Genomic DNA, 12838 nt, shown 5'->3' with positions numbered 1-12838 from the left:
GTTGTTGCCTTTAAAAGTTCTTGCCAGTTTAAGATAATCATCACTTGTCATGTTTATTTCTAAAAAAAAATTTTTTATAGTATATTGCTTCCAGTTTTTAAAATATTTAGCTGCTGATAGTTTCTATGTTCAACACTTACTGACAGAGAAATGCAGACAGTGGGTAACATTATAAAACAATATTTGGAAATATCTTCACTTTTTCTGTCTGTTGATGTAGCCTTAGAGTTTTGTTCAGTGTTTACACTGAAGGGAAAAAAGCAGAGTAACATGGTAAGGCTTTAACTGCATCATGATGTTACAGGGCAAACATTTAAATAACTAGAGATTTCCCAGAGAGAATATAGTATATCTGTTTGGTTTTTTCCTTTTACTTTGGAGAGGTCAAAGTGCACTCCAGAATCAGCAAGATTCATGGTTTTGATCTGAAACTTGCACTTTCTGCACTAATAATAATTAGTGATTTGCATTTATCATGGCATACCAGATTCCAGCGTGGGAGAAGAAAAGTGCCTGATTCAAGGACAATGATTGGAATCCTGTTGCATGAAATGCTTTGAAAAAAAAAAAAAAGTTAATTTCTCTGTCTTTGAAAAGTACAGTTTTACTGTTTGCTTTTAGATGGTTTGAGTTCGGTAGAGACAGCAGGTGAATTAACATGAATCACATGAGCTGTGCCAAGGATTCTATGACATTCATATGCAAGTCAAGCTGAGGCATGTACCAGTGTTTTGAAATGCATAGTAGTTCTGAACATGTCCCTAATATTAAACCAAATTCAAAATCTGCACTGGAGGTTAAATGCTAGTTCAGTCTGCAGAGTGTTATTTGCTCTCTGGAAGAGATCCATTTGGTTTAAACTTGTAAGTCAAGTAAAAGTTTATCTAATTAAAACTCCCTATTGAAATGTCAGAGCACCTGCATTAATTTTTCTTATGTGAAGAAAGTTTTTAGTATTTCATAAAATTATTGTTAGTGAATATACTAGGCCAGCCTTCACAAAAAACTCAAGAGATTATTTTGAAAGTATGAGCTAAGGGGGAAAACCTGAGAGGGACAGGCACATTTCTTTTTTTAGGCTGCCAGGATTCTACAAGATTGATTGTTACTTTTTCCTTACAGATTGTGTCAGATGCTGCTGGACAGGGGGTTGCCATCACTGGGAACAATACTTTCAACAACTGGAATTGGCCTAACGCTGTGATCTTTGCTGCTACTGTGATCACGACAATCGGTAAATATTTACTATGTCAACCTTCCTAGCTGTAGTTTTCTGTAGGCTCTACTGTTTTTGTACTTTCCCATTTCTATGTCAAGGTAGCCACCGAATAAAGTCCCCGTGGCTGGAGCTGCCTAAAATATGTGTTCACCTGCAGATGCATGGAGGAAAAACCAAGGGTTTTGGCACCCTCTCCATGTGTGTACAGAAGAGAAAAGTGTGCCTTTCCAATAAGTAATGGATTAAAGGTGCTGTTGGGGTTGGCTGGTGTCATTCCAATTCCATTGATTTATGCATTTAAATTTCCAAATCGTAAAATTCCAAAACAAAAGTAACAAAACATTCAATTAAACTAATACCTAAGGCAAGTGCATATGAGGTTTTTGGATTGCTGTCTTGTTACACACATGCATTCTCTTGAGCTACTACTAAATTATCAGTGTTCCTGGCTTGCAGAACTAACTATACTTTTAATCCACCTCTTAAAAAAAAGGTGAATCAGAACAACTGCTGCTTTTTAAATATCACTACTGATTTGTACTTATAAGATCTTCTGCACTGGAAGACTTCTTTCTCCTGTGATATATAGGTTTTCAGAACTCAACATCATTTGCCTTCTGCTTTTACAGAAAAATCTTTGCTATATGGTGTTGTTACACACATGTTGCACAATTACAAAAGAAAAAAAAAAAAAAAAAGGAATGCAAAATAACCAGAGAGGACTGAATGTAGAAGTCTTACTGTTAAACCATTTGCAGTACTGTGGTTTTCTTTATTATTTAAAATTCACAATACTCAACTTATATTATAATTGATGAAAAATGTTGAAGTCAATAAGACTTCCAAAATAAGAAGACTCTGTCAGAAGCTGAGAAAATAGGCTACTGATTTTAGAACCTGAATCTGTAATGCCCTGTTGCATTCTGTGACCAGCAAAGAACTAAATTCATTTGAAATATCTTGCACTTACTTGCCTTGCACTTAACTCACAAGCTCTTACACTACAAAGGTACCAGGTCACAAGTTAAATGTGTATAGTGGATCTTTCACCTGGGAGCTAGCTTCAGGATGAATTTTGAGTTTCATTCTGTAAAATTAAATCAGTCAAGTTTTAACAATGCTGCTTAAGATTAGGCCATCATATTAGAAGTTTTGAGATGAGCTTTCTTTTCTATTTATCCCATCTTGTCCAGAAAAAGATGCACAAAATCTACGGAACACTTCAAGTGCAGTAATGGAATACGTGTTTGTTAGAGTAGAATTGGAACACATCCAGTTGCAGAAGATGAGCAGCTGGAGTAAACTAAATCCCTTTTAGATGGTGAAATAAGGAGTGCCCAACACAGTAGGAGCCCACACAGTGTTGTTTTGTGCACAGGTAGAATTACCTTGAATTCTCTTCAGCCAGAACAGATGGAGGACATACTTATCTCTTTCAGGTTATGGAAATGTTTCCCCAAAGACACATGCTGGGCGTCTCTTCTGCATATTTTATGGGCTTTTTGGAGTCCCTCTCTGCTTGACGTGGATCAGTGCTCTGGGGAAATTCTTCGGAGGACGTGCCAAGAGGCTGGGCCAGTTTCTGACGAAAAGAGGAGTAAGCCTGGTAAGCCCTTACTTGTTTACCCTTGAACTGTGTAGTTTTGGTGCATGAATTAAGCTTACATTTCATAACTTGCCTGCTTATCTTGTAGTAAATGAACACTTGCACAAATTTTCCTAAATGGTGTTGCATTGAAAGAACTAAAAGAGGGATATGTTAGTTCTGCAAGAAGTTCAGCAAAATGAGATCTCTTAAAAACCTTTGGTACTACTTACATTAAAAACCATTAGAACAATTAAAGACCATTAGAAATGTACACAAGGCTCCATTTCACAAATGTTTCATTCAAGGTCCTCAGGCACAGGAATGAAAATACACTGTCCTGCTTGGCTTCCACCTGCCTGCATGCTAGCACAATTATTTCCTGCTGTGCAGTGAACCTACTGCAAAACAGTCTTTTGTTCTGAGTTACTGGCTTTTGCTTTTTTGTTTGTGGCATTTTGTTGGTTTTTTGGTGATGATTTGTTTGGGTTTCTTTCTCCTCCCTTCCCCACTGCAAGTGAATTCTTAGTTCTATCTCTGCACAGAAATGGGAGGCAATGCAGGGTGATAGTGCCTGGAGTGCACTGGAACTGCTTTAGGTCCTGGTTTTAGAATCAGAGCAAGAAATTTCTTGGGTTTACACCTGAGAAGAAAGTACAGAAAATAATAGTGAAGTACATGTGTATGTGGAGGTTTGTACAGAGGTTGGCATGAGTGGCAAAGGGAAGGAAACAGAAATGGGAAAAAAACAACTTAAAACGCTTCTGATCTTCTGTATTCAAATGAGTAAAAGGAAAATTAGAGGTACTGATGGCTTTTTAGACTAGAGTGGTATGTCTATATCCCATGCTAATTTATAAAATACTAGGGACTTCTTAAACTCTTCCAAGAGTTTGAAAGGAAACTATGAGCAAATAATAAGAAACAACAAAAGAATAGGGAGTTATGCCTAAGAGAAAACAAAAAAGTGTGTTTACTTCAGTCACTTTTTAGGGACTTTTAATTATGGTAGCTAAATTGTTAGCACAAAACAAATATCTGGTACTGTCAGATGATTCTTGGTACCATGGGTGGGGAAAAAAAAATTGAGATCTTTCCCTGACTTTTTCTTTTTTCTTCGCAGAGGAAAGCCCAAATCACATGCACGGCTATATTCATTGTTTGGGGTGTGTTGGTCCATCTGGTTATTCCTCCCTTTGTCTTCATGATGACTGAAGGATGGAATTACATTGAAGGCCTCTATTTCTCATTCATCACTATCACCACCATAGGATTTGGAGATTTTGTTGCTGGTCAGTAATTGTATTTTATGTATTATTTCATTACATGCATAGTGAGGCAATTCTACTTCCAAACTCCTAATTTGAAAAGATATTTTCTAAGCTTTACCAGCACATTTTGCAAGATAGAACATTCTGTTAAAGCTGGGTACTGATCCAGTGGACTAGATCTGGCTCTTCAGTGTTGGTGTAGACACCTAAGGCCTTTATTGGATTAATTTTGCAGACAAGTTCTAGAGTCCATAAGTCCATCTGGTACCCAGGTCTGTATTTCAGGCAAGAAGCTACCTTGCCCACCATGTTAGTTGTGCACCTTTGAATGAGATCCAATATACTAAGCAGGATGTGTAGGCACAGGGCAATGTTTTCTACACCTGCCTAGAACTAGTCAGTGGGGAATGCTGAGCATATTCCTCTCTCCTCCTAAACCTCTTCTTTCTCTAAAAGCCACTGCTTTGTTCAGCACTTTGGTCCTCGTAACTGGAACTCCGAATCTTTTTCTCAAGGAAGGTACCTATATATGCATACTTCAGTGGCAGGAAGAAGACTTGTAATTTTTAAACAGGAAAATGTTCACTTTTATATCTTACAAGGAGAGGATAAATATGCTTCTTTTTTATTTTGTTAGTCCAGCGGTCAGAATATGTGTGACCAAGAACTGGAAGATGTGTGATCAAGTTTTTCTTTCATTTCCCCACTCGCTACCTCTCTGACCGGCGTTCAAATAAAAAGGCTCTTTTAGTGAGAAAGAGAGCAATTCTCAGGGTCATAACTTCAAAGGTTTATCAGCTGTGAGTCTTCTTACAGTAATGTTTTTGTTTTTAATTTCCTGTAGGTGTAAATCCAGATGCAAACTATCATGCGCTTTACAGATATTTTGTGGAGTTATGGATCTATCTGGGACTAGCTTGGCTCTCACTCTTTGTTAACTGGAAGGTCAGTATGTTTGTGGAAGTCCACAAAGCAATCAAGAAACGGAGGAAAAAAAGAAAAGAGTCATTTGAGAACCACCCTCGGCCTAAAAAAACCCTTCAGATGGGTACCTCAAAGGATGTCAACATCTTCAGCTTTCTTTCAAAGAAGGAAGAGACCTACAATGACCTCATAAAGCAAATTGGGAAGAAGGCCCTGAAGACAAGCAATGACAAAATGATAATAGTGGAAAATGCCAAACAAATGAATGCCAGTATCGATGTTCAGGTGACTTACACAAAGACAGAGTCCTTTGAGTATGATGAGGCTTCCCTGGACATTCAAAATGGTCATGTACTGAGACCCCTCCATGACAAACATACTGGAGACAGCCCTCTAGAAGGAACCATGTTTGTGAACCAGCTGGACAGGATTAGTGAAGAAGAAGGTGAAGTGTGGGATTCCAGAGACTATCGGCCCTTAATATTTGAGAATGCCAATATTACATTTGTAAATGAAGATGATGATGAAGAGGAAGATATCTCAGATGATGAGGAAACGTCAAAATCCTCTATGGATGATAATCTTGCAGAGGAATCTGAAACTGCAAAAAAATTGGTAAAATTCCCATCCTCTGATGAATCTACCTTTACCAATAATGAGCTAGAACTTTCTGTGCCTTATGAACAACTGATGAATGAATATAATACAGTAAGCAATGTGAAGGCTGCCACGTGAAGCATGCTGGACAATGGTTTTCTGAAAGTGGTCAGTACGTATTGAACATAGAGCAAGGAGAAAAGTATGTTTGCAGCTTCTCCTGTCTCTTTGAAAACAAAAGCAAGTCCCAGACGAAGAAACTTCAATTTCCTTTCCCATCCTAAGTTGGCTTCTGAGCCTGTTAGCTTTGCTTTTCTGAAAGACTTGTAAAATAACAGTTGAATTTGGAGTCCCACTCCTTCTTTAGATTTCATGGTTCTTGAACAAAATAGAAAAGACTAGTTAATACACTGGATCTGCTCTGAGTTCATGCATTTCATTGAGGAAATAGTTTGGGAGTGTAACTATACTGTTGCAAGACTGTTTTGGGCATCAAATATGTTCGGTTACTTCCTTAGCCTTTCACCTCTGAAAACCTGGATTTGAATCCGACATTTATCACAAATGAAATCAAGGGAGCTGCTCATTGTGAAGTTGTTACTGCCAAAAATATGGCACTGTACTTAAAGAGAAACTTGGGATGGGATGCCAGGATACTAAGAGCTTAGCTGAGCTGTGCTTGTAGACTGAGAAGGAAGCATCTCCGTAGAATATGTCAGTGCTTGTCAAATTATAGTGAATTCTAATTTCATAAATAAAATATTAAAATTAAGAGTTCCAAAGGAATGGATTGAGAAGGAGCCTTCTAACAAGGAAGAATCTGGGATGAAACTCACCAGTTGGGCTGCTAAGTGCACATCAGCCCCAGAACTGTCAAAGAATAAAGTGACTGGAAGACTTATTAATCAAAGCATGTATGGGCACAAGCAGGATGCAATGAACTTTTTTAGTGTTGAAAGTGTCCTTCCATTGTCCATTTCCTAAAGGAAATACTTGAATGAACCTTGTACAGTATCTGTGTACAGGTGAAGTTTTACTGTTCTTCTTAGGAAAAAAATCACCTTGGGAAGCACAGACATTCTCCAAATGCCCTAATGCCCGTCAGAAGAGACCTGTAGCACTGCTGCTGATTTGGGCAGTGTATTAGTCAGTATTGTTGTTTGATGTTCCTTTCTGCCTTGGTACTTCAGACATGACTTGAATGGGAGATGATTTTTGAAACAGTTGATTACACTTCATATATTGTTTTGTTTTGTTTTTAGAGTTTGACCAATGTGCGTATACAATGGTTATTCTATCTCACGTGATAGAAGGTTGGGCAATATCAAACCTTGGGCAAACTGAGATGGGATCAAGTGACTTCGGGCCATAAGGAACTTTTTTTTAGAAGGAACTTTGGCTCTGAGCTTCTAAAAGTATTATCTTTTGGCTTGGAGATGGGCTACTCACTAGAAGGAAGCATGTCTATTCATAGCATGTATGCCCAAATTGTTTGAGCTACAAAGAAATTTTACCATGGTTTTCTTTTTCTTTCTTTTTCTATGTCTATGCATTAACCCTGACAACTCTTTCAAATGAGGCTCTTGATTATATGCTGGCAAGAGGTATTGAATTCAGTTTTATCCAATACACTTGGAACAGAAAATAGCCAAGACCTTTAAACCCTAACATGTCAGGTTCTGCTGATCTGTTTGGTTTTGGAGTATTTAAGCCGTTCTGGTATGTCCGAAAGTTTCCAAAGTTCAGTGAACAGTTAAAAGATGTCTCAGTCTCATTTTCAGTGTAGTGCTGGCAGACACACTAGCTCTGTAAGAAGACCTTTTGGAACCTTGCAATGCTAATCTTATATTACTGGCTATTTCTGATAACTACAAATATTGGCTGCAGCTTCAGTTGATGGCTTGTTCCAAGGAAGAAGGAGGATATATGGGAAGCTAGCACTCCGGTTGAATAGCCTTTAGTTGGGAAGTTTTGAAGTTATCCACTGTGAAACAAGGGACTGTCTTTACTATTCTGTTTCTTTCCTCGAATTTTCCACACATATGACATTTTTTCAACTAGAATGTGAACACAATGGCCAAATTGTGCCCAACTCGTGTCCACCTGTCATACTAAACAACTGTGGAGTCAACATAATTTGATTTGTATTTAATCTGCAACTTATGGTAGTATTGTTGTAGAGAGATTCTCATTTGGAATCAAATTTTATTATATTTACACTATTTGGAGCAGGGGTGGCTGGATGAATTTGACTTGTATCTGACAGGAAAGAGGGAGAGGCCATATCAAGATGATTCTTACTTATTTCTAGTAAGATACCTTAATCCCCACTCTTCTAAAATTACTCCAAGCCCTTCAAGTTTTTGTATCTGAAGGGTTGTGGTTGACAGCTGTACTTAATAACTGTAAGAAATGTTAGGTAGGATTATGTGCATATGCGCAGGATGCTTGTGTAGTCAGTTTAGCCTTCTCTTTTTTTTTTTTTTAATATTATTTGTTTTAAAAAGTCCACACTAACTTAAAATGAGAAAGCGCTCCATATAGTTTTTGTAGTCCTCCAACTTGTCTTCCATTATTGATGCAAAGATCAAAGTTTTAGTAATAGTTAGAGAGCTACAGGACAATGAGGAGAGAAAAGACTTTCAGCAAGTGCATGAAATGGAAAAGCATAGTCCAATCTTCATTTAAAAAACAAGAAAAAAAGAAAGAAAAAATTCACTTTAATACTGAAATAATACAACCCAGACACTTGGCTGGGCTGCTTTGATTGGGAGGGGATGTTGCACACTGGAACCCAGACTCTGTTCTGTGTAGTGAAGTGCACTTGTATGCCAGAGCTGAGAATAGATGGGGTCTGTTTCATATTATCAAGCTAGATGTGGCTCTCTGGCCTTTCCCAGTGTAGTCAGCATAGACTATAAGTCTGCATAATAAGTATCATGGGATTTAAAGTAATAGTTTAAATTTATTAAAACCAAGTACAATATTCCCAGTTTTTCGGGGAAACATGATCACACCTCACAAAACTGTTCTCAAGATATCCCACTATGTGCCTTAATGTAATCTTAACACTGGGAAAAAATTCCTCTTTACACAGGGGCCAACGGAATTGGTCTCGTTAAGCCCTACATGTTTCAGAGTTTTGGAGGGGTTTAGTTGGTGCATAGCTTTCATAGTGGCTCTCTCCAAAAAGCTGAACCATTCCCAGAGTTCTTAAAATTATGGTGCCGTCTCAGAAGTGCTGAAGAGCTAAACAGGAGAGCTTTTTGCCTGCCTGTCTTCCACGTCTTGAGAAAAGAAGCTGCCTGGGGGATCTAAACTAATATCTTTCTGCCTTCAGATTTACATGTAATGACTTAGAGGGGTGTCCAGGCTGGATTTTGTTCTATTCAGCTCCAAAAGTGTCTCTGAGTGAATTCCCTAGTGCTACCTGGTTATGTCTTGTAGTTATTTCAATTATTTGGTCAATCTGGAAGCATTTTCTTTGGATAACTATTGATTTCATTTAGCTCACAGTTTTCTTAAAGCTGTGGAGTTGGTTTTCTAGGTGAGATAGATCTCTTCCTGGACAGAGAGGAAAGGGAAGAGATTTAAGGAAGAGATTTAAGGAAGAAAAAATGCTTAAAAGCATGGAAAAGGAAGGGATGGATGCTTCTTTCTAGCTATTGCCTACAAGTAGATTTTATTTCTAGTCACATCATGTGAAGGATGGATTCACTTATTAATTTTGCCAAGATGAGCCAGTACTTTCAATTTTACTCTTTTTTCAAAAATTAAATCCTGAAATGTGACCATGGAAGTCTGTTCCTACAAAAGGCCTTTTAAGTGCTATAAGACTCTGTGACCCTATTCTTCATGACATCGTTGTGATGCTTCTTGGGTTTGTATTGTGTTATTGAAGCCTGTTTTTACCAGAAGGGCATCACTTTCAGATACCTGTCTCACATCAGGCAGCCTGACACATCTGATACACTGGTACGAAGTCACTGAGGAAATACAAAATCAGAGTATTTAATTTTTCTGAACTAATGATTCGTGAATCTGTTGCTGGCAATGGATATCACAAAGCACGCAGAATTAAAACCAGACTGATAACAGATCCATGGTGACACAGCTGTATGTGCGAAGATTTTATTTTTCCTCCAGTTGATCTGGGAGAGTGTGTAGAGACTGATGAGGAGAGCAAAAGCAATATGTCTGTTGACTAAACAAAAGAACTTTGTGTCCATGTAGTTTTTGTGCCTCGTGGGATTCATTCCATTTGTGATGGATTTTACTTTTAAAAATTAGCTTGTCTTTCATATGGCTTTTGACATTTGGGCAGTTCTGACTCTTATCACTCCATAATATGCCTGTCTGTCTGTTCTTTGTTGCTGATTGTCACTGGAATCACACTGTATGTAAATATTTGCTAAGTCTTTGTAAAATGTAATTTATTTTAATATTTTACAATAAAAAATTTACAATTTATCCTCTCTGTCATGAGAGCAGTGGTAATCATTTCTTTCTACAACTACCTACACTTGTAATGCACCTTACAGATGAGACTGGTCCTGGCCCAAAGAGCTAGCTGGAAGGTAAAGAGCCAAAAAAGCAAGTTGTTTTATGCAAGCAGATGCCTTAACTTGTATGGGGTATTGATGGCTTCAGTTCAATGGCATCTGGTCTTCAATTAGATACAGCATAGCAAAGTATTATTCATTGTGGATTTTGGACAGCTGTTGAAAAATAAACTGAAGTTTATTTTAAGGGCTATGTTTTATCAGTGGGCTGCTTTTAAAGAAGATGCAGAGAGATAGGAAGTGTTAGAATTAATCAGTACTGTGATAAAATAAAATGGACATTTATGACTGGTATCTGAATCTCATGCCAGAGCTATTAAAATATCTGAGTAGCTGTTCACGAATTTTCACAATATTTCTAGTAGCAGTGCTCACCATTTTTCAGGCTAGAACTCTTTGCAGTCCTTCAGCTCCAGCAGTTTCCTTGGCAACATGCTGGAAAATAGCTAACTGCCTGCCTCAATGGGCAGCAAAGTGTGACTTGGTGGTACCCATGACAGAGGTGGAGCCATCTGAAGAAACTGGGACAACCTCAGCTTGAGGAGGAAGAGACTGAACCTTGGCTTTTCAATAACTGAGTGGAATTGCTAAGGTACAAGCTAGGAAAGTGGGGAGATGCATGGACATGGCAGCAAAGGGTGGATGCTGTAGGATTTGAGTGAGGGTAGCCAATCTCTGCTTTTCCTCCAGCCACACAACAGGAGCAGTGAAGGAAGAAGTGCCTGACTGGTGACTGATGCCAAAAAGAGACAAAGAGGGAGGTGGCAGCTCCTCATGGAGCTGAGGGCAGCACATAGCATGGAGTCTGGTAAGCACTCAGTAATATTTCTATCAGCTCCCAGCAGGCTGGAGACTATTGTTCACCTTCTGCCCTTGGAATTTTAGTAGTGTCATTAATTTATAGAGGGGAGGGTAGCAAGAAGTAGGAAAACAGGACAAACCTGTATCTGTTACACACGCCTGTTCCTATGGTCCATGCCTAGCTGCAGGTTCCCTGAACACAATAGCTTAACAGATAGATAAAATCACAGACCAGCTGACACTTAAAAAGCCTGAAATGTGTTCACTGAATGTATCGTAGGACTTTACCATGCCTGGTGCAACATTAAACCAGCAACCTGCAAGCTCATGGACACAGAGAACTCAAACCTTTATTTCTGAGAGATGAAGACAGTAAGAAATCAGGATGAGTTGCAGTTCAGGACCATTTTAAACAGGGAAATGCTGCTCCATTCAGGGCAATTTCCTGTAACTGGACCCAGGTCCCAAAGAACCCATAAAATACCTGTCTCAATTCTCACGCAAGGAGGTGGTGGAGCTCTGTTACCTATAGTTTAAAGAGGAAGGGTTTTCTTTTTAAATTCGTGTCTTGTACCTTGTGTCTGTCAGCAAGGGTGGGTTTTTGGGGGTTTTTTGGTTGGTTGATTTTTACTTTTTTTTTTTAAACATATTTTCACCCTCAACCTGCCTTTGGTAAGATAACTAATACTGTGATATAGAAGAATAAAAGGTTGTGCCGAGTACAACATTCCTTAGATTTTTACTTCTTTTTGTTTCTTGGAGAATTCCCTTGACCTGCACCCAGACTGGGCCTCCTCCACATACCCTGCCTGGCCTTATTGACTAATTCTGGGCTGTGGCTTCATCCCTGAGGAAAAGGGGGAAGTGATGGGTGAATGGTAGTAAACCCAGCCCTGACCAGAGTCACCTATCTCTCTGAGAGCAAAGCCATGGCATTGCCTCCTCCTGGCAGGCCCTTAGCTCTCCACTCAAATTTGTTCATCACCAGGTCTTGTGCAGCTTGGGGTACTTGAAGGGGTTTGTGAGGGGTATTCACTTTATTTTTGGCAAATACGTGCTTTTGCATGCAGCTGATGCAACTCCTGTTGACTTGTGGCATGAGGGCAAAGACTTAGGGAAAAAGGGGTGCAAAACTGCCCTTTACTGCCTTGATTTTATTCCCAGCTCCCAAGGAAACAGACTCATAAGGGGTTGGGGGTTTTGGGGGGCAAGGGGGGTTGATGTTTTGTGGTCAATAGGCGTCTAAGCAGGTCGTGTGAATCTTGGGTTGAACAAAGTAGCAGCCATTGGTTATCTCAGACTACACAGCCAGCCTAGCACAGGGAGTGGTACCACAACTGATAGGAGCAAAGAGGACCAAAACAGAGCACCCACAAATACTCATCTAACTGACCAAGGGAATTTGCTATTTCACACCAGCGTGGCTTCTCTGCAAAGGGAGAGTTAATGTAGACTGGGATGCTGGAAGCATTCTCCTGCACAGAGGCTCCCTGAAAGCCAGGTACCATGTTGTAGTTGGGAGGGCTTGCTCTGATAGCCAGGATTCCAAGCCAGAACTCCTTCTGGTTAATAAAAAAATGAGTAGATATATGGAAAATATATTAACATATGAGAAATCTTCTGATTATAATTTTTGATTTTACAAGTTAAACTGAAAAAACTGTGAATTCAAAGAGTTTTGGGTTTCTATTCTTAGAATATTTTTATGAGATGCCAGAATTTTCTCCCTCTTGTCACTCTTTGCTGCTCATAGGAAAGAGCAGAAGAGTGATAACTCTTCATATTTTTTGATGGTTATGTTGTTTCCTACATGGAGAAAGCTGTGGGAAATATACCCTGTCCCTTCTTTACTCCTTACAGGGGTGGGGCTATGAATGAC

The 12838-nt window shown here is 39.0% G+C and overlaps 1 protein-coding gene across 1 annotated transcript in view; it reads left to right on the top strand.

Moving 5' to 3' along the window:
* The window catches only part of KCNK5 (potassium two pore domain channel subfamily K member 5), a 34930-nt gene extending 24864 nt beyond the window's left edge, over positions 1-10066 (top strand). Inside the window, exons 2-5 of the mRNA XM_053937795.1 lie at positions 1123-1234; positions 2659-2825; positions 3928-4096; positions 4920-10066. Coding sequence (XP_053793770.1) covers positions 1123-1234; positions 2659-2825; positions 3928-4096; positions 4920-5734 — 1263 coding nt within the window. The 3' untranslated portion in view covers positions 5735-10066. The remainder of the gene's footprint in view (positions 1-1122; positions 1235-2658; positions 2826-3927; positions 4097-4919) is intronic.
* The last annotated feature ends 2772 nt before the right edge of the window (positions 10067-12838 follow it).

Source organism: Vidua chalybeata, chromosome 3, assembly GCF_026979565.1.
Source record: "Vidua chalybeata isolate OUT-0048 chromosome 3, bVidCha1 merged haplotype, whole genome shotgun sequence".
NCBI classification, from domain to species: domain Eukaryota; kingdom Metazoa; phylum Chordata; class Aves; order Passeriformes; family Viduidae; genus Vidua; species Vidua chalybeata.
The sequence above is the reverse complement of the archived record's forward strand: the minus strand, read 5'-3'. Positions and strand labels throughout refer to the sequence as shown.